The 25,036-nt window shown below is 40.1% G+C and overlaps 1 protein-coding gene across 2 annotated transcripts in view; it reads left to right on the forward strand.

The window, feature by feature from the left end:
* INPP5F (inositol polyphosphate-5-phosphatase F) overlaps window positions 1-25,036 on the forward strand; it is a 169,167-nt gene that overhangs the window by 126,424 nt on the left and 17,707 nt on the right. The window contains exons 2-4 of one of the 2 annotated variants that reach the window (XM_063132727.1): window positions 4,988-5,068; window positions 22,228-22,364; window positions 24,361-24,489. In XM_063132727.1, the coding sequence (XP_062988797.1) occupies window positions 4,988-5,068; window positions 22,228-22,364; window positions 24,361-24,489 (347 nt within the window). The remainder of the gene's footprint in view (window positions 1-4,987; window positions 5,069-22,227; window positions 22,365-24,360; window positions 24,490-25,036) is intronic. The other variant, XM_063132728.1, reaches the window with a different exon arrangement.

Below are 25,036 nucleotides of genomic sequence, written 5' to 3' on the forward strand. Positions count from 1 at the left end.
TGTGTACCTGGATGGGTATACCAGGGGCCATAGGATACTACAGATCTCCCCCTCCTTGGCAGAGTGGGGGTTCTGCTTGCAGAGTTCCTCCCTTCCACTTCTGTGGCAGCCCTGCTGATAGTGCTCCATCAGTGGTAAGGGTAAAAATGGTATGTTCCATTGCCATGTCAGGGCAGATCAGGGGAGCTTTTGATCCAGTCACTCTCCCAGAACATGGGAAAAATTATGCCAGCCCTGGATCTGCTGGTGGTGTCTTTTCTGCTATCAAAACCCACAGAGGGAAAATGAAAGGGAAAAATGGGTACTACCACCATGAACAAAGATGGTTGGGGAAGCTGCCTGACCCACTTCTGCCCTGGCCAGTGTAAGCCCAGCAGGATTTTGGAAGTGCCTGAGTTGTCCTCTTAGTGTATGATATATATGTTTCTGTGTGTGGAATCTGATGCAGTTTTCAGTCCCCATACAGCAGTTTAATCCAGTGCTTTTGATGCTGTAACTCTTTCAATAAGCACATTTTCTGAAACTTGGGATAACATCATGTGTTGGATTTCTTCAGATAAGCCAGTATTGTGTGACAACCGTTGTTTAGTTATTGCAAAGATCACCATACAATACTCTGGCATTGCTAGATATTTGAATTCATCCGAGTTCTGTAATGCCCTTAGTACTTTTTCTGCAAGTACATTGCCACATGCCATCTTCATTTATGGAGTACAGTTTTCCTGCACTTTGAACTCAATAAAAATTTCTTATAACCATAAACTAAACTGGTGAACACTGTGGTATTCATACTTCAGGGGTGTGTCATTTGTACTCTGATTATGAACTGTTGAGTCAGCTTTGCAATAACGTTGTTGAAGAGAGCTAATTTCCAGTTATATAGTTGGAAGGTATTTTATAAAACTTATTTTATGCAAGGAGTGTTGAAGCTGGCATTGGAGAAATTTTCTGGGTCACTGAAAGTAGGAATTAAAAGTCCCGGGAGATCACCCATCTTTATGTTCAGTGTTGACTACAGCAAACAGGGTAGCTGGTGAGAAGAGGGAGAAAAAGGATTGGCTCGTCTTTCTTATAGGAGTCTACTACAGTGGCACTTTTTTCTGCATGGACTAGAACACTTGAGCAGTTGGTATGGAAGCAAGAAAACGGAAAGCAGAAGTGCTTCTCATATCCATTGACTTATAGTTGGGTCAGGAGCAAAATTGTGAATCGTACCTTAGATAAATTCCTCCTGTGTGTCTGAGAGATCCAGCCTTAAAAAAAGATAACAAAACAAAAAGAGGCTGGATGTGTTCCAGTGGGAATTTGTGGAAAGTGACTAAGGGTATGAGCCCTACTGGTGGACTACAGACCATAGGCTCTGCCTTCCAAACAAACTTATGCTTTTTTAAAAAAAGAAAAGAAAAAAGCCTTTTCACTGCGATCTCTCAGGCTATGGCCTCTTTCTCTTCAGGCCAATAGCAGTGGGTGTTGCCATTAGCTGCTTTCTGGTTCTTCCCAGGAAGCACAACCCACTCAGGCTGAATCCTGGAGTTCTTTTGTGTTGGTACACTGGGCAACTGGAAGCAGTATTCTCATATGTTTGTTGTAACCCAAAAGTGTCAAAACTGACCTTTATTTTACTCTGTTAGCTGGTTTAAAGATGAAGGGAGAAGAAAAATAATAAAGTATCGTTGCAATGTATTTCTGAAATTCTTGTTTCTTGTAAGTGGTTTATAAGTGGCTTACTTATTTTTGACTGTTTTCTTGAATGTTTTCTATGGAAGGTTTACCAGCTTTGCAAAATTCTTCATAAATTAACCTTTATATCAGGAAGGAAATATTCACTGTGATGTTATTTTGTGTTTGTACAGATTCCCCGTCTATTGAAGTTAGTAGGGAAGTCAACACATAGAGGGCAGCTTGCAAGAATTTGCTCAGTTTCTCATATTATTTGAATAGATGGAACTTTCCCATAAGTACAGTTCATTTTGTGATAACAAACACCAGTACTATACACACTTAACCTAGGAGTAAGTCCCATTGAAATCAGTAGGATTGTGAGTAGGCATACATAGGACTGCACTCTTAATCTCAAACTGGATATTGGCTCAAGTGTGTATAATGTACCTTCCCAAGTGGTAATTGTTAAATTTACATGGATCTAAGTATATCTTTTTGTTGTTTATTTGTTCAGTCGTTTCCGACTCTTCGTGACTTCATGGACCAGTCCACGCCAGAGCTTTCTGTCGGCTGTCGCCACCCCCAGCTTCCCCAAGGTCAAGTCTGTCCCCTCCAGAATATCATCCATCCGTCTTGCCCTTGGTGGCCCCTCTTCCTTTTGCCTTCCACTTTCCCTAGCATCAGCCTCTTCTCCAGTGTATCCTGTCTTCTCATTATGTGGCCAAAGTACTTCAGTTTTGCCTTTAATACCATTCCCTCAAGTGAGCAGTCTGGCTTTATTTCCTGGAGTGTGGACTGGTTTGATCTTCTTGCAGTCCACGGCACTCTCAGAATTTTCCTCCAACACCACAGTTCAAAAGCATCTATCTTCCTTCGCTCAGCCTTCCTTATAGTCCAGCTCTTGCAGCCATAGGTTACTACGGGGAATACCATTGCTTTAACTATGCGGACCTTTGTTGTCAGTGTGGTGTCTCTGCTCTTAACTATTTTATCAAGATTTGTCATTGCTCTCCTCCCAAGAAGTAAACGTCTTCTGATTTCCTGGCTGCAGTCAGCGTCTGCAGTAATCTTTGCGCCCAGAAATACAAAGTCTGTCACTGCCTCCACGTTTTCTCCCTCTATTTGCCAGTTATCAATCAAGCTAGTTGCCATAATCTTGGTTTTTTTGAGGTTTAACTGCAACCCAGCTTTTGCACTTTCTTCTTTCACCTTTGTCATAAGGCTCCTCAGCTCCTCCTCGCTTTCAGCCATCAAAGTGGTGTCATCTGCATATCTGAGGTTGTTAATGTTTCTTCCTGCAATTTTAACTCCAGCCTTGGGTTCGTCAAGCCCAGCATGTCGCATGATGTGTTCTGTATACAAGTTAAATAGATAAGGTGAGAGTATACAACCCTGCCGTACTCCTTTCCCAATCATAAACCAGTCCGTTGTTCCGTGGTCTGTTCTTACCGTTGCTACTTGTTCGTTATACAGATTCCTCAGGAGGCAGACAAGATGACTTGGTATCCCCATACCACCAAGAACTTGCCACAGTTTGTTATGATCCACACAGTCAAAGGCTTTAGAATAGTCGATAAAACAGAAATAGATGTTTTTCTGGAACTCCCTGGCTTTCTCCATTATCCAGCGGATCTTGGCAATTTGGTCTCTAGTTCCTCTGCCTTTTCTAAACCCAGCTTGTACATCTGGCAATTCTCGCTCCATGAATTGCTGGAGTCTACCTTGCAGGATCTTGAGCATTACCTTGCTGACATGTGAAATAAGTGCCACTGTACGATAGTTGGAACATTCTTTAGTGTTTCCCTTTTTTGGTATGGGGATATAAGTTGATTTTTTCCAGTCTGATGGCCATTCTTGTGTTTTCCAGATTTGCTGGCATATGGCATGCATCACCTTGACAGCATCATCTTGCAATATTTTAAACAGTTCAGCTGGGATACCGTCGTCTCCTGTTGCCTTGTTATTAGCAATGCTTGTTAAGGCCCATTCGACCTCACTCTTCAGGATGTCTGGCTCTAACTCACTGACCACACCGTCTGAGCTATCCCCGATATTATTATCCTTCCTATACAGATCTTCTGTATATTCTTGCCACCTTTTCTTGATCTCTTCTGTTTCTGTTAGGTCCTTGCCATCTTTGTTTTTGATCATACCCATTTTTGCCTGGAATTTACCTCCAATGTTTCTAATTTTCTGGAAGAGGTCTCTTGTCCTTCCTATTCTGTTGTCTTCTTCCACTTCCGCACATTGCTTGTTTAAAAATAATTCCTTATCTCTTCTGGCTAACCTCTGGAATTTTGCATTTAATTGGGCATATCTCCCCCTATCACTGTTGCCTTTTGCTTTCCTTCTTTCTTGGGCTACTTCCAGTGTCTCAGCAGACAGCCATCTTGCCTTCTTGGTTTTCTTTTTCTTTGGGATGTTTTTTGTTGCCACCTCTTGGACAATGTTGCGAACTTCTGTCCATAGTTCTTCCGGGACCCTATCTACTAAATCTAGTCCCTTAAATCTGTTCTTCACTTCCACTGCATATTCATTAGGAATATTAGTGAGCTCATATCTAACTGATCTGTGGGTCTTCCCTATTCTCTTTAGTTTGATTCTAAATTGTGCAATAAGAAGTTCGTGCTCTGAACTACAGTCAGCTCCAGGTCTTGTTTTTACTGTCTGTATAGATGTCCGCCACCTTTGGCTGCAAAGGATGTAGTCAATCTGATTTCGGTGTCGGCCATCTGGTGAAGTCCATTTATAAAGCTGTCTTTTTGGTTGTTGGAAGAGAGTGTTTGTTATGCACAGTGAGTTGTCTTGGCAGAATTCTATCAGCCCATGTCCCGCTTCATTTTGTTCTCCTAGACCATGCTTACCATGTTTAAATCTTCATATTGGCTAATGACAATGTAGCTTTCCAGAGAAATAATAATAATAATAATAATAATAATAATAATAATAATAATTTTGCATTTATATCCTGCTTTTTCACCCTCTAAGGAACCCAAGGCACCACACATAATCCTCCTCTCCATTTTGTCCTCGTAACAACAATTCTGTGAGGTAGTTTAGGCTGAGAGTCTGTGGCTGGTCCAAAGTCACCCAGCGAATTTCCATGGCTGAATTGTGACTAGAACTGGGATTGCCTGAATCCTAGTCCAACACTAACTACTACACCACACTGATTCTCTGTTTAAATAATTAAATGGGAAATGTTTATGCAAAGTGATTATATGGATCACAGTATGTATTACTGATTAAGAATGGTTTGATTTTTAAATTGTCTTCCATACTCTTAAGTCTCACTTTATCGGTTTGTCTCATTTTCCCCACACAGCTACTGACCTCCTTCTGGCTTGGAATCCAATTTGTCTGGGCTTGATCGAGGGACTTATTGGAAAAGTTCAGCTACATACAGGTATGACTAGTAAAAAATCTTTATTTTTTTCTGAGTCATAGTTAAGATAATGTTAAAATTGCTATGGCTATTGTGCTATTAACCCACACTGACAAATCCTCTGTGATTGATAAGACTGAAGTGGGCTTTGTCAGTGCTTCTTTCAGACTGATTGATGTGACACTTTAGTTTGTCAAACTAATAGATGTAAGTGTCTGAATTGGAACTCACAATAAATGGTTTTGTTTTTGTATATGGTGGTTCATGCATATCTGATAAATTGTGTTTTCATGACCTGAGCAAATGTGATGAGTGAGGAGGGGGAAGCGGAATAGCACTTCTCTGTAAATAGAATTTCTTGAAGATACAGGAGGTAAGTATAATTGAGATGCAGCATTATTTTCAAATATTAATGAGCCAATTCTTGTACTTAAACAATTAATTTTGGATTGTACTTAGAGATACCAGATGGACTGCTACAAATAAAAGGAATAGAAAAATCACTGTGCTTAGAGGAACATTCAGGTTTTTTAGAGCTTTGATTACTAACATTCTTCAAGGCTTGCTTTCAAAACTAGTTTCCTTAAATACTATCTGCTTCATGTTTTTATAGGAAAAGCTAGACAAGCTTGCTTCTATTAATGGAATACTATTGGAAATCCTGCCAAAGAAACCGCTCACACACCAAATATTTCAAAAGTGAGGTCAACATGCTTCAGATTCCTGTTGATGTTTGCTCTGGCTTTGTCTAGCTGACTTTTTAATAATTACTGTTAACAAGCAGTATTTCTTTGTGAGTTGAACTTTCATGTTTGTTAGAAATGGATTAAATACCAATAGTTGCCACAAAGCAATAAGGTAGAGGTGTGTATATTAATTTAATAACAGTAGAAACACACATCTGATTTAATTTATACCTGAAAAACCAACATTGTTACTATTTTATTTTAAAATAGATCACTAGTATTATAACTGTCATGGAATAAATATGGCTGTGAGACCCCACTTCTCACCCCTAGTGACATGCTCTGTTTAACATGAGAATAGTTAGACCATTCAGATTTCACTCCAAGCTCCTTACACCTCTAAATGATACCACACTACCTTTTAACAATTGGTATTTGGATATCTACAAAATAATGAGTTTTGGTGTACAGACTTATGTGCAAATGCACTGGTGCATGGAATAAGGCCTTGACGATCTGATGATTGCCATGTGGAGCAATGACTCAGGTAAATGCTTTTCACATGTCAATATGCTTAAATCAAGCTTGAGTTGAAGGTTTCCCATGTATAGAGTTCTACCAAGGTACATGCTTGCATTTTAAAAACAACAACAACACTGCTATGATGCCCCCAAATATGAGTTCCTTTATCCTGTTAATGTACAGTATTATCACTCTGAACAGAGTGAAAGCAATGAGATAATGGTGTCTGAGCAGAAAGGCACTCTGGCTCAGGCAAGGTATCTGCCCTCCCCCGTTTCACTGATTCTCCCTTTTGTTGTAGTCTCCCTGCACCCTAATTCCAGCATTTCCTGAGGGTCACCTTGCCATCAGATGCTTTTTTGGTAGTTGGGACACAAGGGGCTTCAGTGGGAAAGAGGAGATGAAAAATCCCATTTATGCATTGGAGTTCCCACTCATGTAAAATTGGATGCAACCATATAGCTATGTAGATAACATGTTACAGGTATCAAACCACCATTAATGAAGGCAGAAGTTTGTGGGAGAGTACAATCTATTCTTGATACAGATGTGGCAATCCAGAAAATACTAAATGTGGGAGAGATAAGCACAAAAAGCAATACTAGTTCCAAGGCTTATATTCACCCTACTGTGCCTCTTGCGTCTTTTGCTAGAAGGTGGGAGAGGCATCAACAGCTCTTTAGATGACAAAGCCTCACAAAGTGAAAGAGGCTGACATCCTGATAGTTCCTTTTCATTATATTTTAAGTACATTGTCTGCATAATTTTAGTTGGAAGGTAGGGTATAAATATTTCAAACAAATAGAAGACCATTATTCCCTAAAATATATTAATATTGGTTTTCAGTACTTCTTTTTGTTAATACTGAAATATTTTCTCAGTTTCTAAAAGTGAAAAATAAATAACTTCATTGTTATTGGCAGTTATTAAATCCATATCAGCAGTTATTAAAATATAATATCGTTCTTTAAACCAGGAGGTCAAACAAATTTTGGTTTGGTTTACTAGTCAAACCCATTGTTCCTAGTCACTGCTTCCTTCCATGAATCATGTGACATGTACAAAGAATACAGAGAATGAAGGGATGTTTGCCTTTGTGCTGGGCTTCTGTACAAGGAGAACTTTATTATTGCTACCTCCCTTCCTATTTCTCCAGTAGGAAGGGAGAAATAACAGCCCTATCTTCTTTTTCTCTGTGGAAAAGGGAGTAGTCTGTCTCTCCTCCTTCCTGTTGGAATTTTGCAGAAGGTGGCAGTGGGCAGCAGTAAGGAACTGCTTTCATTTTATGCAAAAAATAGTCCTCAGTAGAGAAAGCACCTGTGTTTTGATCCACACTTTCCATAGAGGAACGGAGAGCTAGTTTCTCTCCCATATGTTGGTCTCTGCAGAATTCACCAGCAGCTCTTTGCTGGTGTATCCTGTAAAAATAATGAGATGAATGGAAACAGCCCCATCTCTCATCCATGGAGAACAGGGAAGAAAGCAGAGGTGGGTTTACTTCTTTCCTATAGGCCCTTTTCAAGACACAACAGTAAGCTGGCTCAATGATTTTTTACAGGAAGCAGCAGTGAAGTGCTCCTGCTGCTTTTTGAAAAGCCCCAACACATATGAAAAAGTCAGCATTGCAGGGAAAGACAGGTAGCTTCTCTCACATAGCAAGATTTTATTTGCAGCACAGGGGTGCTTGCTGGATGGGGGAGGGACATGCTCTGCTACAAGCAGGAAAGTGGAATTGTGGAACCCTGCTTAAAACTAGTTCGCCAATACTGTTGTATTACTTGTGCTGTTCCATAGCAGTGTAACCTTAAATCAGTAACACTCTCAATTGTCTAAATTTCCTTTTAAATGGAAACCCTTAGACATTTAAATAAGCAGGTTTATATTGGTCACTTTTCCTTCTCTGAAGAGCAATGCAGCCATCTAAAATGAAGAGGTTATTGTTCTTTTCCAGTAGTATAAATCATTAAAAATGATGTTGCCTGTGATTTCAGTACATGGTTCTTTCTTGCAATAATGCAGTGATTTCAGAGGGAAGAAAAAAGACTTCTTCTCAAGATGTCCTTGGAGCTCTTTTAAGCTCTCTAGAACAGTTATGTAACGCAGAATATAAGTGGTTAGAAGGACTCTTTTATCTGAAACTATTAGGTTATTTGTGGAGTCAGAACTGTTCTACACATTGCACAGAATTAGATGATGGTGTTCTTGTCTGTACCACTGCAGGTCAGGGAGATCACATTTCTTCCCCTCATGAAAAGCTTCCTTCATGTAGGAAATTAACACTTTGAGGGAGAGGTTTAGTGTAGCCCTCTTCCTGATTTGTATAATATGCAGGGAGTACTCATATAGGAAAACATTCAATTATGACCCCCCTCCCCCACCCCCAGCAGTCTGAAGTAAAACAAACCAGAACTCTGGTATGTCATTCTGTGTAATACATAGAATGGTTTTCATTGCACCAGTTAGAGGACATTTAGTGTTATGATTTCTTCCTTGTTTTTTTTTCTCACTTCAATTTTAACAAGAGAAATACTATATTATTTTGTTTTTTTCTTCCAGTTATCTGCAAGTGCTAGTAGTGACAACTGACATTCCTTGTTTAGATTTGTGTGTGATGTATGCAAATGTGCATGTTTCTGATATGTTCAAAGTAGATAAGGAAAAACGATATAATACATGGGATTTTTCCCTGCTGTCCACAGAGCAGCCTGGATGAAGCCTTAGTTTTGTGAATGTGCTAAGCACCGCCAGTAAACACAGAACTGTCAGGATTAAGCTTTTAGCACTGGAGAAACTATAACTATTGGTTGATCATCTAGCTTTCCCGGGTTTAAATGTAGTATTTGATTAAAATTTTATAAGCAGGCTCAGCTTGATGTGCCCAGGTTAACAATAACACTGCATCATCAATCTCTTGAAAGCTGGCTGGTAGTTATTGATTCTTTGAGGAGCTGAGCTGGAAACATTGCTTTATTTCCTTGCCTCATGGAGCCCTGTGGTAATTTTGAGTTAGACATGATGTAGAGCTTTGGGTACCATGCTTTATTCATTGATTAAGAGCCCAAACCTTGAATAAATAAAAAGGCCTCTTAGCAGCATGGAATTGTAGGAGAAAAACTGCTTTGAGGACTTGGAATACATTTTAAAGGTTTTCATATTTGCACGTTCTCATTAGTAACTACATAGGTTTTGCAAGTTTGTGAACAAAATTATACATTGTTTTGTAACAATAGCTGGTACTTCCTAAAAATTCCTGTGAATATACACTTCTAAAATGATTGACCAGGACAGAATTAAAGCCTTACCTGCCCCTTCATGTAGCAGAACAATTTAATGTGATTAGCATCTCTATTAAAAACCTATCTACTCTATGGTCATCTCCCAAATGGAAAATCTACTAAATTTTATTGCAAATTGGTTGTATGTACAATTTAAAAAAAGCAATCTGTCAATGAGAGAGGTAAGGACAGCATACATTCTTGGGATGATAAGCATATTTTTAGGACCATACACGAAAGCATGTTCCCCTTTAAAGTTTTGATGAAATGCTCTTTTTTATATGGCTTTCAAAAAATCATTCGTTAGAACACTTGTGGGGAATTTGTGGACTTCTAATTGCTGTTGGTGTGCAACTCCTACTATCCATTAACATTAGCCATGCTGGCTGGGGATGATGGGAGTTGGAGTTTAACCACTTTGGGAGGGCTGCCGCTTTCCCAGGCCTGCAGTAGAAGCTCCGTTTTATCTTGTATCTATTTTTGTACAGTATCTTTTAACTGTTTTGCCTGGTAGGAAATAGCCTGTATAAGTATTATAATTTGTTACCCCTGAAAATACACAGGCTCCCCTTTTAGACCTTCACCAAACATGTTGAGGTTTGTGTGATGGAGCTGGGAGTGACATTCCTGTTGGTCTGGCTCCCAATTCCAAGCATTCATAGAACTGATGGGGCTACACTGTGTTATGCTTGGTGTTAGTTGATACAATGGAAGTTTAGTAAGAACTTTAGCGAGAGTAAGCTTTTCCATCTTGTGCTTTGGCAGCATACTTGTGTTTTCCTAGAAACTGCAAATACATTACAAAACACAATTGTTAATATTGCTTTTGAGCAGTGTATATAAACAATGGCTGTATTAGTACTGGCTTGTCTCATCTTGCTCTGCATGAGAGCTGGGTTGTAAGCTTTAGTGGTTGGCTTCTGCCACTGAAAGGCAGGGGTGCATTTTCGCTGTTACGGAAAACAAAGGGAATATCCTCTGTATTGGATTTATTGTAGAATTAGCATTGAAATATACTAAGGGAGAATATAACTATAAACGTTGTATATTAACATCTACATGTTTGGAAAATAGTTAATTATGTTCTTTAAAGTGAAAAATGTGTAATTAAGTTTGGGCTGAGTACTAAAAGGGTCAACTCTAAATACGTTAAAACAGTCCTGGAAAAACTTTGCTACTTAAATTGAAAATTGATATTTTTAAGATGACGAGGGAGTGAAAGGTAAATAACTAAGGCTAGGCCTTCTCTTCACAGTGTTTTGATTACGTTGCAAAAACAGTTGGCTTGTGTAAATGAAGCATGTAATCCCACCTTTTTGGCAACAGGTCATACCCATTTTGTGTAATATAGTGATTGGCTTCTGATGAAAAGCTCTCTTTATTCCCCTACATTAGGGATGGGAACTCTGTGACCTGCCAAATTTTAGATTACAGCTCCCATCGTCCCTGATCATTGGTCATGTTGGCTGGGGCTGATGGAAGTTTAACATTGTAGGGCCACTGGTTCCTCACCTCTGCCCTACATAACACTGATGGTTGAAGACTTCTGGAGTTTTGAGCTGTAGAGTAATCAATATTGCAGATGATACCTCATCTCTCATTTTCATCTGATCCCAGGGAAGTGATGATCCTGTTTGTTTGCTTTCAAGAACTGGATGTGAGAAAACCAGGTGAAACTTAATTCTGACAAGCAGGAGCTACTATTGGAGCACTCCCCCTAAAAAAATCAGATTTGTAGTTTGGCAGTTTTCCCTGACTGTGCTTCTGATGTATGTGCAGGTGGCATCAATAAGGAAAAGAGTTTTCTTCAGCTAGTATGCCAAGTACAACCCTTCCTGATAAAGACAGACTTCACCACAGTCATTCATGCCCTAGTGACCTCCAGATTAGGCTATTGTAATGTGCTTTGTGTAGGACTGACCTTGAAAAATGTTTGGAAACTTCAACAGGTACAAAACTCTGTAGCCAGATACTCGGTTGGCATGAGGCACTTTGAACATGTTATGCCTATTTTGTTTGAAGTACACTGGTTGCCAATGTGTTTCTGGACTTAATTGAAGGTGCTGCTTTTAATCTATAAAGCCCGAAAGCGTTTGGGACCTGGATACAATGTGGAAGAAGGCAGTTCATGACGGCTGTTGATTGAATGTTTTTAGTTTGAGATAAATATATATATATATATATATAATGCTTTTACCTTCTTTGGTCCTCTTATACTGGTTATGTTGGTTTTACATTTGTTTTATATGGTTTAAATTATTTTTGGGGGGTGCGTTCTTGTTTTTGATGTGCATTTTGTGAACTATCTGGTGGAAAAAAGCAGAATATAAGCTTTTAAAATATCACATGCAAGGAAGGCATTGTCATTGACTTATAATTAAGTGTGTATTATAATCCAGCTCATGCCTTGTGTGGCATCCATGCCAATCTATTCCACCTGTAAATTCTTAGATATTGAAGAATTCCATGCCTTTTAGATCAATGAGATTGTACTTAAGTGCACTCAGTCTTTCATATTAGTACTAAATGTAATCTAGGTAAGTCATTATTTTGGCATTTCAAGAGCCGATGACCTGAGTAATGTATTGATAATTGTATATGGTAACTCCAACTAAGTTTGTCAGCTACATAAAATCCATAATCAAAGTTGGTGTTAGCATAGTAGAGCTATTCTTTTGCCTTGTAAAAGGTGACTTAATCAAAACAAAATCTTCTATGGCACTCCCCTGTTAATGCAGGCACCTTAGAAATCAAAGAAGCAGCACACTTTTAACATAATTTCTAAGGTGTGTTCCATTACATCAGCATCTTTCTTTCTTGAATTTGTGGATATTTGTTAGTGCCCTATGGTGCATGTGCTCTTCTGCTTCAGTCTATTTGTTTCCAGAGCTTGCTCACACTGTGGAATATATATGTTTATGGGTTTTATTTGTAGAGTTTTTGATAAATATACTTGTAACATCAAACATTTAGTTATTTTTAGTGGGTAGTTGACTGTCTCTTGCTCTGCTTGCCTATGCTGATGCTATTCCCTATCACTGCTGCCTCAAGGCTAGACAGGAGAGGTCAACAATTTGAGCTACACATCCAATTCCCTGTTACAGACTGAAGGATCCAGAAGCTCATTAGAGCTAGAAGAAATGGGAGCACAACATAAGGATACACCATTGTTTTAAGTAGTTTCCCCCTAAGGGCAAAGTACATAGTTGACTTCAAAGGATTGACTATGTTGTGTTGAATAAAATTAAAAGATGATGTTCCAGCTTACAAATTCTTATTAATATAAATCTTGTTCTATGATATCTCTTCAGTAGTTCTGTTAGCCCATGATATGTGCTGTTAAAAATCAGTTGTTGCTGCAGATGCAAGAAATATAACAGAAGAATTAAAAATGTGATATGTGTTTTCAGTGCCTTTTTGAGAATAATAGTATATGGTGGGCAACAAACTCAGATGAACAGAATTCCAGTTTATTTTCATGCAGCTGGTTTTTATTATTTCAAGCCAGTGCTTGGCTACTAATAACTAGTTACTATTTGAAATATCAATACAAACTCTTTAGAAATAGAAAATACAAATGTTTTCAGTATAGCATTCATGCTATCATAAAATGACATTAGATTCTTACATTTAATTTTATACTTTCCAGAATATTTACAAAACAAAATAGCTATAGTTATAGAAGTGTGTGCTAATTTAATAGAATTGTCAGTATACTGTTAGGAGCCTTTTGACCTATCTTTGGTCTCTCATTGGAAATGGAACACTTTGCAGGTGGAGGGAGCAATCCAGATCAGGACTTTAGTATGGAGGGTAGAGGGGCTTTAACATTTTGCCCCCTGCTACAGTCCCAATCTGGATCCCCCATGCCTTCTGTTTACATTGTTGGGTTGCAGGGAGCTTCATTCCTTGGAGTTATTGTGTAAATCAGCTTCCCCAACCTGGGGCCCTTCAGATGTTTTGGACTGTAACTCCCATCAGCCCCAGCGAGCTTGGCCAATGGTCATAGATAATGGGAGTTGTCTACAACATCTGGAGGGTACCAGGTAGAGGAAGCCTGGTATATGTGATAAATATCTTCAAGTAGCATTCTGATTGGCCTGGCATTGAAGTATTCCCAGGTCTATCTGGCTGGGTGTTCAACTAAGTTAACCTTTAATAAACTGTCATGTTGTGTATAAGCCTTGTGTATTATTCATCTTTCATAGCTGTTAGAGTCAGTGGTAAATTAGGGTTATATGCAATGTTAGTCCTACCTAGTGTAGAGCCATTCATTTCAATGGTCTACTCTAAGTTATTATTATTATTAATTTATATAGCACCATCAGTGTACATGGTGCTGTACAGAATAAAACAATAAAATAGCAAAACCCTGCCGCATAGGCTTACATTCTAATAGGACCAACATTGGATATAACCCTTAGTTCTCTCTAGTCAAGTAGCTTGGTTTAAGACTCAGCCATTGAACAAAATGCACAAACCTTGGAACAATAGCTAAAGTATTTTTGAGTTAGTTACAGTCAAATGCAAGGTAAGTGACACTAGTAAATGTATTTGGGTAATTGAATGTAAATTTTAATGACTGAGTTTTGGAAAAGGATGGTGTTGCATTAATTTTGGTGGGAGTGTCCTATAAGTGGAATACTGCTCTCCGAAAGTCTGGATCCAAACTATTGGGCTACTTGCATGTCTTTTCTGCTCCTTTTTGTATGTGCTGTTCAGGTCACTTAAGGATAGCACTTCAAAGACTTTTACCTGCAGGCTGACTTGTTATGTAAGCTTTTAATTTTATTCAATACAGAAATCCCGTGCTTGTTTCAATCTGTCCCTAAAATGAAACCACTGTTGTTAATGACCAAAGCAAATATAATGGTAGCATAAAATAATGGCTTAGTTTGGCTCCATCTTACCGTTCTGTGAATAAAGATGCTATAACAGATGTGAATTCTGACTGTCTAGTCTCTTGGGCTTCAATTGCCATCACATCCATATGTGCAGATAATTTTTGTGTGGTGATAGGGCAACAAAGAAAATAACGCCAATTTAAAAATGTTTTACATGCATTTTCAAAATAGATGTTAGCTGCTGTGATCTTCAGAATACATTTACAGATTGAATTAAGTTGCTGAAACACTCCTGTTGGTTCTTGAGCAGTAATCCTGATCTTTCCCTACTGCATGCATTTATATTACTGAACTTCAGTTTCTGTTTATCTTTACACTCCCTAAAATGGAATGTTGTTTATACTTATTGGTAGTGATCTGTCTATCTTTGCATGAAATAATACTACACTGCCAACCAACCAGGAAAAAACTGATTGGGCTATTTTTAATTTATGTTTTACCATTGTTGACCAAGTGAGTGAGAAAACTATGTGTTTTCTAATCCTGCCAAATCATTAAAAAAAAATCTCTTCTGCTTCATTTCCTTGTATTGTAAAATCATGCTGCAGGGAGGCCAGGCCCAGAAGCAGAAGCTGTTTTCTTCAGCAGCTGTGGCATTTTAAAATGCCTGCTGCTAGGGATAGGAGGTAGGAGAAGGGAAGAGGTGCCATGGCAGAGGCAGGCAGTGATCACTCGTGGACCAGACCAGCAGAAGTGGTAGGCATTATGGTCATGGTGGGCATACTGCAGAGCATTATTTTTTGAATAGCCAGGCAGATTCCACCAACCTCCCCCAAGATGAGCACGTTGTTGCCAGTCATAGAGAGGAGATAAGGGACAACTATAGCCAGCAAAAGCCACACTATCCCTGGGCCAGCATCCCCACTTTGGGTATGAGAGAAAGTGTAAGAAAAGGTATATGTTTCATATTTGTTGCATGATGAGAGATTTTGTGTTGCCTACATGCTTAATTCCTTGATTATATAATGTGTGTGTGTGTCTTGAGCTTCTTCGTGGTCTGTGTACATCACACATATGGGCTCCGCATGGGAATGTAATGCAATATTGATCTGAATGGTTAAACTTGAAGAAAAAGGTTTTCTGAATAACTTGTAAATAATAGGAATCTTGATGCCAGAGGAATCCCTTGCGTGTAACACAGAATGCTAGAAAACAAAGCTTGGCTATTCTTTAGCTGAGACAAACATTGTTGCATAAGTAATTTCTACTTTTAAGTTCCTGTACTTTTGTAAGTCATTGTTACTTTCTATGGAATAGATGTCCTATAGCTATATAACCTTGGGGAAAATGGCAAAGTCAAATATCAATGTTGTCATTATTTTACCAAATGTTTGTAAACAATTCTAAACACGTTTTTAACATAACAGCTTCCTCAGAACATTTAGGGTGAAGCTACAGACAATGGGACTAGATTCTCTTATTTATGTATAGCTCTACCTCCAAGCATGTATAAAGAGGTGTTGGGATGCCTGATTATAAGAGAGAGACTTGGTGATCAGAGTTGACCCCTTTCCCAGTTTGTTGCTAGAACTTTTTATCCCAGCAAGAGAAAAGTGATAGGGGGCCCATGGTACGCTTCCCTCACTCTCTGATTCACTAATTTTGTTCTCATACAGTGTTGCCGTCCCTTCTATTTGTTACAGGATAGGGGAGGCCCATGTTTAAACAACAGCATCTGCCGCTATAATGACTATGAAAGTTCTAGATATTTCTTCAAACTGCTTATGATGGTTGAGATTCCTTCATTCTCTCAGTCTGAAACAGAAGTTAGAATGAAAGTAAGTTGTTGTTAAGAAAAACAATCACATTGGGCTCATCTACACCAAGCAGGATATTCTACTATGAAAGCAATATATAAAAGGCAGGAGCCACACCAAGCAGCATATAGCAGTATGAAAGTGGTATATAGTATGTCTCATTGAGCCCCAACAGTTGCCAGTGCACTTCAATACTGCTATAAAGCAGTAGTGTGGCTCCTGCCTTTTATATATACCACTTTCATAGTGGGATATCCTGCTTGGTGTAGATGAGCCCTTAGGGTCCTATTGTCGGGTCCTTTTAAAGCTTGTTTGCATTTGATAGCAGGTTTTGAAGCAAAGCTGGTGAAATTAAGGACGCTTGTAGTAATGTTTACAGAAAACTTACAAATTTTACTTTGTCATTTAGATCTTTTCCTTTTTGATTGCTTAGACGAATATAAAATGTGGACAGTAACCTGGTTATTCTATTTCTGCTCTTAAACTGAAGGACAACCACCAGTCTCTCTTGTTGTCCCTGCTATAGAAGTTTGCCTCATAGACTGACACCAAAGATGTTCAGGAACAAGTTTTTTCCAAGGATTTTATGAGATTTTCTTCAGCCATCAAAGCCAAGCTGCTGGCTATCATTTGAACAGTACAGTGATATTTGGAGCCATACAAACATTGTTTTTCTGGGCATAACATTAAGTAGGCTGTTGATGTTTTCCATCTTTAGTCTGGACTTGCTTTTCGCCTCTTCATGCATCATTACTGATTTAGGAGAATTCATCACTCCCAAATATTCTGTTACTGAACATTGTACATGGTGAAGCAAAGTACATACATGAGTGTGTTGTGGCTGAAAGCAGCTACCAAATTAGCCATGAAAACTCCGCTGCTGTCTCTTCTGGGGAGATACTTTTCTGTGAGAGAAGAGCTTGGTTTAGAGCAGCGGTTCTCAACCTGTGGGTCGGGACCCCTTTGGGGGTCGAATGACCCTTTCACAGGGGTCGCCTAAGACCATCAGAAAACACATATTTCCGATGGTTTAGGAAACTGTATTGACTGAATTATGTCATGTATCATCTTTTGTATTATTAAAGCTATTGTTATGTATTATTTTCATTAGCAAACCATCCCATGACAATGGATCGTGTACAGAAGAACGAAAATAATTTTATGGTTAGGGGTCACCACAACATGAGGAACTGTATTAAAGGGTCGCGGCATTAGGAAGGTTGAGAACCACTGGTTTAGAGGATGGCCTGTTAGGGATTACTCGGTGAGGCAGCACTTCATTATAAATCCTGGCTATTCTCCTCTGGCTGCAATGTGGAGAGGCCCTGTTCTGGATGCTGTATTCTGAGACCACCTATTTCTAGTTCTGTAACCTTGGTTTCCTTACTGGTTCAAAGGTTTTCTTCCCTGCTTCTGGGCTGTAGATGAGACTCTTCAGTACAGGCATTGGCGTGCGCACAGCAGGTTCAAGGGGTTCAAATGAACCCCCTAATCCGCTGCCATGTTTGCCCCGCCTGCACAGTGAGTCACTTGAGGGAGAGAGGACAAGCGAGGCGCCGCTGCTCTGGCCCGAGCTCCTCTAAGCGCGGCCCAGCCCCGCAGCTGCTCTGCAGCCTTGCTTCCCGGCTGCCCAGCCAACTTTCACAGGAAGTAGGAAGGCTTGCAAGAGTTCCTGCGAGACTTCCCAGCCAGCAGCCGAGATCTCGCGCGATTCAAGAGCGCGCCGAAGACCCCGGCTGCTGGCTGAGCTGCACAGCAAGAAGCACGAGGCGCGAGGGCCAGAGCTGTGGGCAGCGCGAGGAGGGAGGATGAGAAGCAGCAGCAGCAGCAGCACCTTACGAGGCGGAGGGAGTAGCAGCGGGAGGCCAGCAGCGCTGCCAGGGAAGGTACGTGGCCCCCGTGTCCATTCCCCATCCTCAGCTGCTTGGTTTTCGCCCGCCTCCCCCTCCGCAACCTCTAATAATGCCCAACCCAGATTGCTTCTGCTGCAAAAGCCCCCTAGAACAAACGAAGCTCTACTCCAAGGGAGGCTTTGTGTAGGAAACATGGGCTTTGGATTGTGTTTGTGCCGTATTGCTATCCTGGGGATAAGCACACGTCAGGAGGTTCCCACCATCTGTATCTCTCTCTTTTTCTTTAATGTAAAATGTCTTGTCTTCTGTGAGCTCAGCTTAAATACTTTCCAGAGAATAAAATCTTTGCCTATTCTTCTGTTATATTTTCCCCCCCAAAAGGTTACCGGTGGCTTTCTTTAATATGTTTTGGTAGTCTTCATATGTGGCAATTAGGTTCCCAATTCTGACAAATTTGGGAGAGATAAAAAGCTGTGTTTTATTTTTGTTTTTAATTTGACAAGTATTACTTGGAAGCAAATCCTCTCCAAGGCGGCGGGGAGTTACTTCTGAGTAAGCCTCTTGGTATTGTGGTGTTAAGCACATTTCAGCTGTTGCTGTATTGATATTTTTGAGAACTGGAGGGAGGAAGGGGAGGAACGCCTCCTTGAAAAGCTGAGGCTGTTGATCCGATGGTCTACCCAGTAAGATTGCCCGGAGCTGCAGATTGGGGCCCTCCCCCCTTCGGAGCTGCCGCCCTCCTCTCCCCATCAGCCCTGCAGGTACTGTAATGTTTGGGAGAAAGAGGGAGAAGCTGCATGTTTGCGTGCCTTCTCTCCTCATCGCTGCCCCACCGCCCACCCCGGTCTCCAGCAAGAGAAAAGAAAGGGGGAAGAGGGGAGAACTGCAATGCCACCCCCCCCAGGACCTCCTGGCTAAGGAGGGTTCATTCAGCAGCACCTTTTTCAGAATGCATGCAAAAACAATTCCTATCTGTCCTTGCTTATTTTAGGGTGTCCAACCCCCTTCTTTCAAGCCATTCTTTTGGTAAACATTGGATGTGTGCATCTTGTGTCACTTTAAAACAGAGCTGCAGCACAATCCTATGTATGTCTACTCAGAAGTAAGCCCCACTGAGATCAATCAAACTTACTCTGAGGTAAATGTTCACCGGATGCAGCCTGAAAATGAAGAGAGGATGAAGAAAGGACAGGAGAAAAAGAATTGTAGAAATAGAATTGCAAGGTAACTGTGGGATATTTAACCATATTAAGTACATCCCACACTGGGATATTTAACCATATTTAAAGACAATAAGTACAGCAAAATTAGTGCCCCTCTACTTCAGTCCCAATCAAATAATTACAACAGTGAACCAGCCAGGTCTTCCATAGGAAAACTCTGTACATATGTAATAGTCTTATAGACCCCTTTATGTCTTAAAATGCATTGCTTCAGTTCAAATGGCAGATATATCTTCCACACTGACAGCTGCTACATTCCTGATACTAGACCAATAGTATATATATGATTCAACACATGTGAGGAGTTTCACATTTTAAACTCATTTAAGGTGCAAGCCTGTGCATATTAGAATGTAAGCCTATGCGGCAGGGTCTTGCTATTTACTGTCTTACTCTGTACAGCACCATGTGCATTGATGGTGCTATATAAGTAGATAATGATGATACCAGGTGATAGTTATTTTTAAATTTTAATTAAAAAAATATTATCCTTTCCTATAACAAAATGGTACTTACTCCTAAGTAAGTGTGTCCCACTGAAGAAGGAAATCCTATTTGATTCCTGTATTCCTGTTAGTGTGACATGATAAGTTAAAGGCACAATTTTATGCATGTTTAGACAGAAAAAAGTCCTTCAACTCCTAGAATCCCCTAGCTGGCATGGCTGGCTGGGGTATGCTGAGAATTGTAGGACTTCTTTTCTTTCTAAATATGCACAGGCTTGCACCTTAAATGAGTTTAAAATGTGAAACTCCTCACATGTGTTGAATCATATATATATACTATTGGTCTAGTATCAGGAATGTAGCAGCTGTCAGTGTGGAAGATATATCTGCCATTTGAACTGAAGCAATGCATTTTAAGACATAAAGGGGTCTATAAGACTATTACATATGGTTTCTAAAATTGCTTAACACCATTGTAAGCTACTACCTGATTATGCAGAGAGAGATGCCCAGGCAATTACTATACTTTGCCATTATAGGCAGCGTGACTCCTGGCAAGGGGAGGAGTGGGTAGACTGGCTGTTGACATATTCAGTGGAGTGCCATAGGCCTTCTTTACTTGTTGCTTCTTCCAAGCTGCCCAGGCCCCTTATCTGGGTCAAGGGGGCAGAAGTGGCACTACAGCAAAAAGGGATATGAGCACCAATGTTTGGACTGGGGCAAAATAATACAGTATGTGGGTATGTGGTGTGGTTTGGCTTGAATTGCTTGTGTCTGGATTTCCTTTCTGGACTGTACTTGCTGGTTACATGACCCACAAGGCCAGGTTGTGGTATAGTCCTCTTCTTTTGTGTTCAAAAGCCGTAAAGTATCCTGTGAGATCTGGAAGACTCACAACTTTATTATGGCATAATAAGCTGTTGTCCACTGGCCTCAAGTGCCAAAATGACTTTACTGGCTTTGCACTGTGAGTTTGGGGGTGGGGTGGGGGGTCATGTCATTTGCTATTCCACTTTGGGCAGCAAAATATCTTGGGCCAGCCCTGGCAAGAGCTGGCTATAATTTAGATACTGAACAACATACATTGGGTTTCCTAGGTGTACAGGGCCCAGGTGTCTCAAGCAGGATCTATACTACTGTTTTCATAGAATCATAGAATAATAGAGTTGGGAGAGGTCTATAAGGCCATCAAGTCCAACCCCCTGCTCAATGCAGGAATCCAGGTTAAAGCATCTCTGACAGGTGGTTGTCTAGCTGCTTCTTGAATGCCTCTAGTGTGGGAGAGCCCACAACCTTCCTAGGTAACTGGTTCTATTGTCATACTCTAACAGTCAGGAAGTTTTTCCTGATGTCCAGCCGGAATCTGGCTTCCTTTAACTTGAGCCCATTATTCCGTGTCCTGCACTCTGGGATGATCGAGAAGAGATCCTGGCCCTCCTGTGTGTGTCAATCTTTCAAGTATTTGAGGAATGTTATCATGTCTCCCCTCAGGCTTCTCCTCAAGGGTAAACATTACCTCTGTTTCCTCTCCCCTCCGGGACACTCCTACCTCTCCTGTCTGCACCCTCTCTCCCTCTTCTACCCCCACACATAGGGGCATTTCTCTCTCTTCTTTCCCCAGGGCTCCCCCTACGCCAATCCTCTTCTTCTGCCCTTATTTTATTTAGAGTATTTTTATCCCGCACCTCAGCCTAAAAGGCTCCCGGAGCGGCTTACAATTGATCAGTAAAGAAGACTGATGTGCCCTTGTGACGGTTTCCCATCCTCTCTTTTCTCCTTCATCTCCTGTCTTCTGCCAATAGCCCCTTCGCGGCCTTCCAGAGATGTCCCTACTTCCAGATCTCCTACACTCCCACAAGTTCTCCAAATCTTGCCAGCCAGCCCTCTCTTATGCTAGGCTCGCAGCCACCCCTCGTCCTCACTATATTCACCCCAGAAGTCTCTCTCCTGGACCTCATTCCAAATTCTTTGCTCAGCAGCACACAGGGCAATCTTTTAAAATCATTATTAGGGCATTTTATGTATGGTGTATTCTATGTATGGTGCTGGAACTTAAGATGACACTCGTTGTTAATGTGATAGAATCTGTTTTAAATGTGAATCTGTTTTAGAAAGTTTGGATTAGGTCATTATCTGATTAAATTTAAAGATGGTGAAAATTGACTGTGTCTTTATATATGCCTGGTTATCACTACAGCAAAAAAATAGTATTCAGAGTCTCCATTTTAAAATGTGTATTTTTAAAGTGCAGATTACTTGTTAATTAAAAAAATACAGTTTACTTCAGTTTTCATTTATTTTGTTTGTTTGATGAATGAAAAAAAGTCCTTTATTACTGTATATTTAATCAATGTTTACCTTAAAAAAAATCCCTGGCTGAACCCCCTAATGAAATGTGCTGCGCACGCCTATGAGTACAGGGGAAAGCTAGCTTGAAAGGTTGCTGTTAACTATGTTAGCAGTATAGTTGGTACTTCCTTCTCTTGCAAACTAATAGATTTGGGTTTCTTTCAGATTTGCCTTGGTGGCTGCTTCTGATTCGCCAAAAGGTAGTAGTCGGCAAGCTTCCAGGAGATCATGAAGTATGTAAAGTAACAAAGATTGCAGCAGTACCACTCTCTGAAGCAGAGCCTCAGGATCTGGAGCTAGAGGTGAGGTTAAAACACACAATATGAAAACAGCAGATTAAAAGGAAAATGGTATTGAGTTGAGATTATAGTTAGTCCCAAAGATGAGACATGGTTGAATTGGTCTGCCATTGTAATTTCTCCCATATTGGAGTAGATGCATCTGGGTTTGATTCATTAAGGCAAGAGGGGGCAACCTCTTTTGATCCGGGGGGGTGAATTATCCCCTCCCCCAGACCATGCCACCAGGCCAGAACATGTCAAGGGGATAGGACCCCATCCAGAAGCCCCTCACCTCCCATTATATTCACGCCACCCACTTTTTTCTTTTTTTAAAAAAAATGTTTTTAAAATGTGAAAAAGGGACTCAATATATGGGAGATAATATGGTGATTCCTGTCCCCCAGGAAGCAGGGCTTGAGAAGAGACCCATGGAGAATGCTCAACCCTCAGCTGGCTAGAGGTTATCCTCCCTTGCATTAAAGCAATTGTCATGTTAACACTTATTTTATTTATTTATTTATTACATTTCTATACCGCCCAATAGCCAGAGCTCTCTGGGCAGTTCACAAAAATTAAAACTATTCAAAGTATAAAACAACAGTATAAAACCATAATATAAAATACAATATAAAAGTTCAACCAGATAAAAACAGCAGCAATGCAAAATTACAAATTTAAAGAGTCTAGACAGACAGTTATATGTCAAGACGACCACTGAATTATGAATAGATAAAGTAATTAGTTATGAAACATCCAGAGTAATCCTTCTTTTTGACCACTGAGTTGCCATTTTGTTAAGTGCTTATTGAATGCTCAAAAAACAAAATCAAACCTGAGTTATTATTTCATTTCCATTTCTGTTGTATTTAAGTATCTCAAATTATGTTTTATGACAGCCCCCTGCTATGATTGCTGTACAGATGAGATTTTAATTTTAATTAATTAATTAATTATAGTACTTTTATCTCACCCTTTAGCCAAAAGGGCTCTCAAGGCGGCTTACAAAAATATTAAGAAATATTTTTGTAAGCCGCCTTGAGAGTCCCTGCCCACAGTTCCTGCCCACAGGCTTACAATCTAAAAAAAATGACACAAAAGGAAAGGGGATTGGGAGGGAGGAGGGGAAAAAAGGAAAGAAAAAAAAGTAAATTCAGGCACTTGATTCTTAGTTGCAAAGTTCAGCAGTTGCTTCCTCTGATGGCCTTAGCAGTGACAGTTGGTAGCAGGAGGGAGGGGGCTCTCAGCTGGACCTGGACCTAGGCACGATGGAGAGGTGTCTGGCTTCTGCTTCCTCCCCCACTGATGGCCTCTGCAGAGACAGTTGGTAGCAGGATGGAGGGGGCTCTCAGCTGGAGCTGGACCCAGGCATGATGGAGAGGTGCCTGGCTGCTGCTTCCTTTCCCTCCGATGGCCTCAGTAGATATTTTTATCCGCTACACAAATTTGCCTGTCAGTTAAGGCCCTTCTTACAATGTTCTGGCCATCTGAGCTTAGAGAGGTAGCTATTGGAAAAAGAACCTTTTACATGGTGGCACCAAATTCTGGATCTCCTTCTCCAGGAATGCTTGCTTCGCATCTTCATTATCTTGCAGGTGCTAGGCAAAGTCTACCCCATTCTGTTGTGCTTTTAATGGTATTTGATGGTAACTTTTATCTCTGGATGCCTTTTCTGGTAATGCACCAGCACTATGATATTTGATGGCCTTTCTGCACCAACTGGTCTATCTTGTAATTAGATTACTTGGTGGTTATCATTATCTGTTGCCTCTGATGAATTTGTGGTTTATTATTTTATTGTTAATAACCTTGGTAAGCTGCTTTGAGACATACATGAAAAGTGGGATTATAAATTTCCCAAATAAAGTTTTTTTTAAAATTGATAAAGATGCAGCTAGTAGTAGCATTTATTTAACTTCTTTTTCAGAATAAATGTGTTTAAAATTAATTTGTGTATAGTTTACATAGTCATTTGTTATTTCCCCCCAGCATTGTGTTAACTAAATATATTGTCTTTCAGCTGTGTAAAAAACATCATTTTGGAATATACAAACCAGAGAAGATCACACAGTCTCCAGATGACTCTAAATTTCTGCTCAAGACCTTCACTCAGATTAAATCAAATGTTTCTGCTTCTAATAAAAAGAAGGTGGGAATTATTTGATGGCCTTCAAAGGGTTGTAGAATGGCTATAAAGATAGTCCACATATGTATTTATTATCATGCTCCTCCTTCAAAGAGTTGTTTCATATAGTTCCCAGACATTAAAAACATACCGCTGTTTCATCCATTCTAAAAAAAGCATCCCTTTATCCATTTTGCCCCTTCTGTTGTCTGATCCCTTCTACCCTTTGCCTCCACACCTGTGGAGCATGCTGCTTATTCCCATTATCTTGATTTTTTCTTGACCCTCTACAATGTGGCTTCTGGAATTCACTGAAACCTTCTTGAGCAAAATTGCTGATACTCTCCTTACTGCTAAATTAATTGGTCTCTAGTAGCCCTCATTCTACATGACCTCTCTGCTGACTTAGATATAGTAAATCACTCTCTCCTACTTGATTCCTTTCATGCCCAAGGCTTCAATGACTCTGTCCTTGGCTGGTTCTCTCTCTACATGACTAATTTAATTCTGCCGTGGATGGAAGCTCTTCTTCTGTTTCTCCCTCTCTGCTGGAATCCCTTAGGGATCTGTG

The sequence above is a fragment of the Elgaria multicarinata genome, chromosome 8, assembly GCF_023053635.1.
Source record: "Elgaria multicarinata webbii isolate HBS135686 ecotype San Diego chromosome 8, rElgMul1.1.pri, whole genome shotgun sequence".
Classification (NCBI taxonomy): Eukaryota; Metazoa; Chordata; class Lepidosauria; order Squamata; family Anguidae; genus Elgaria; species Elgaria multicarinata.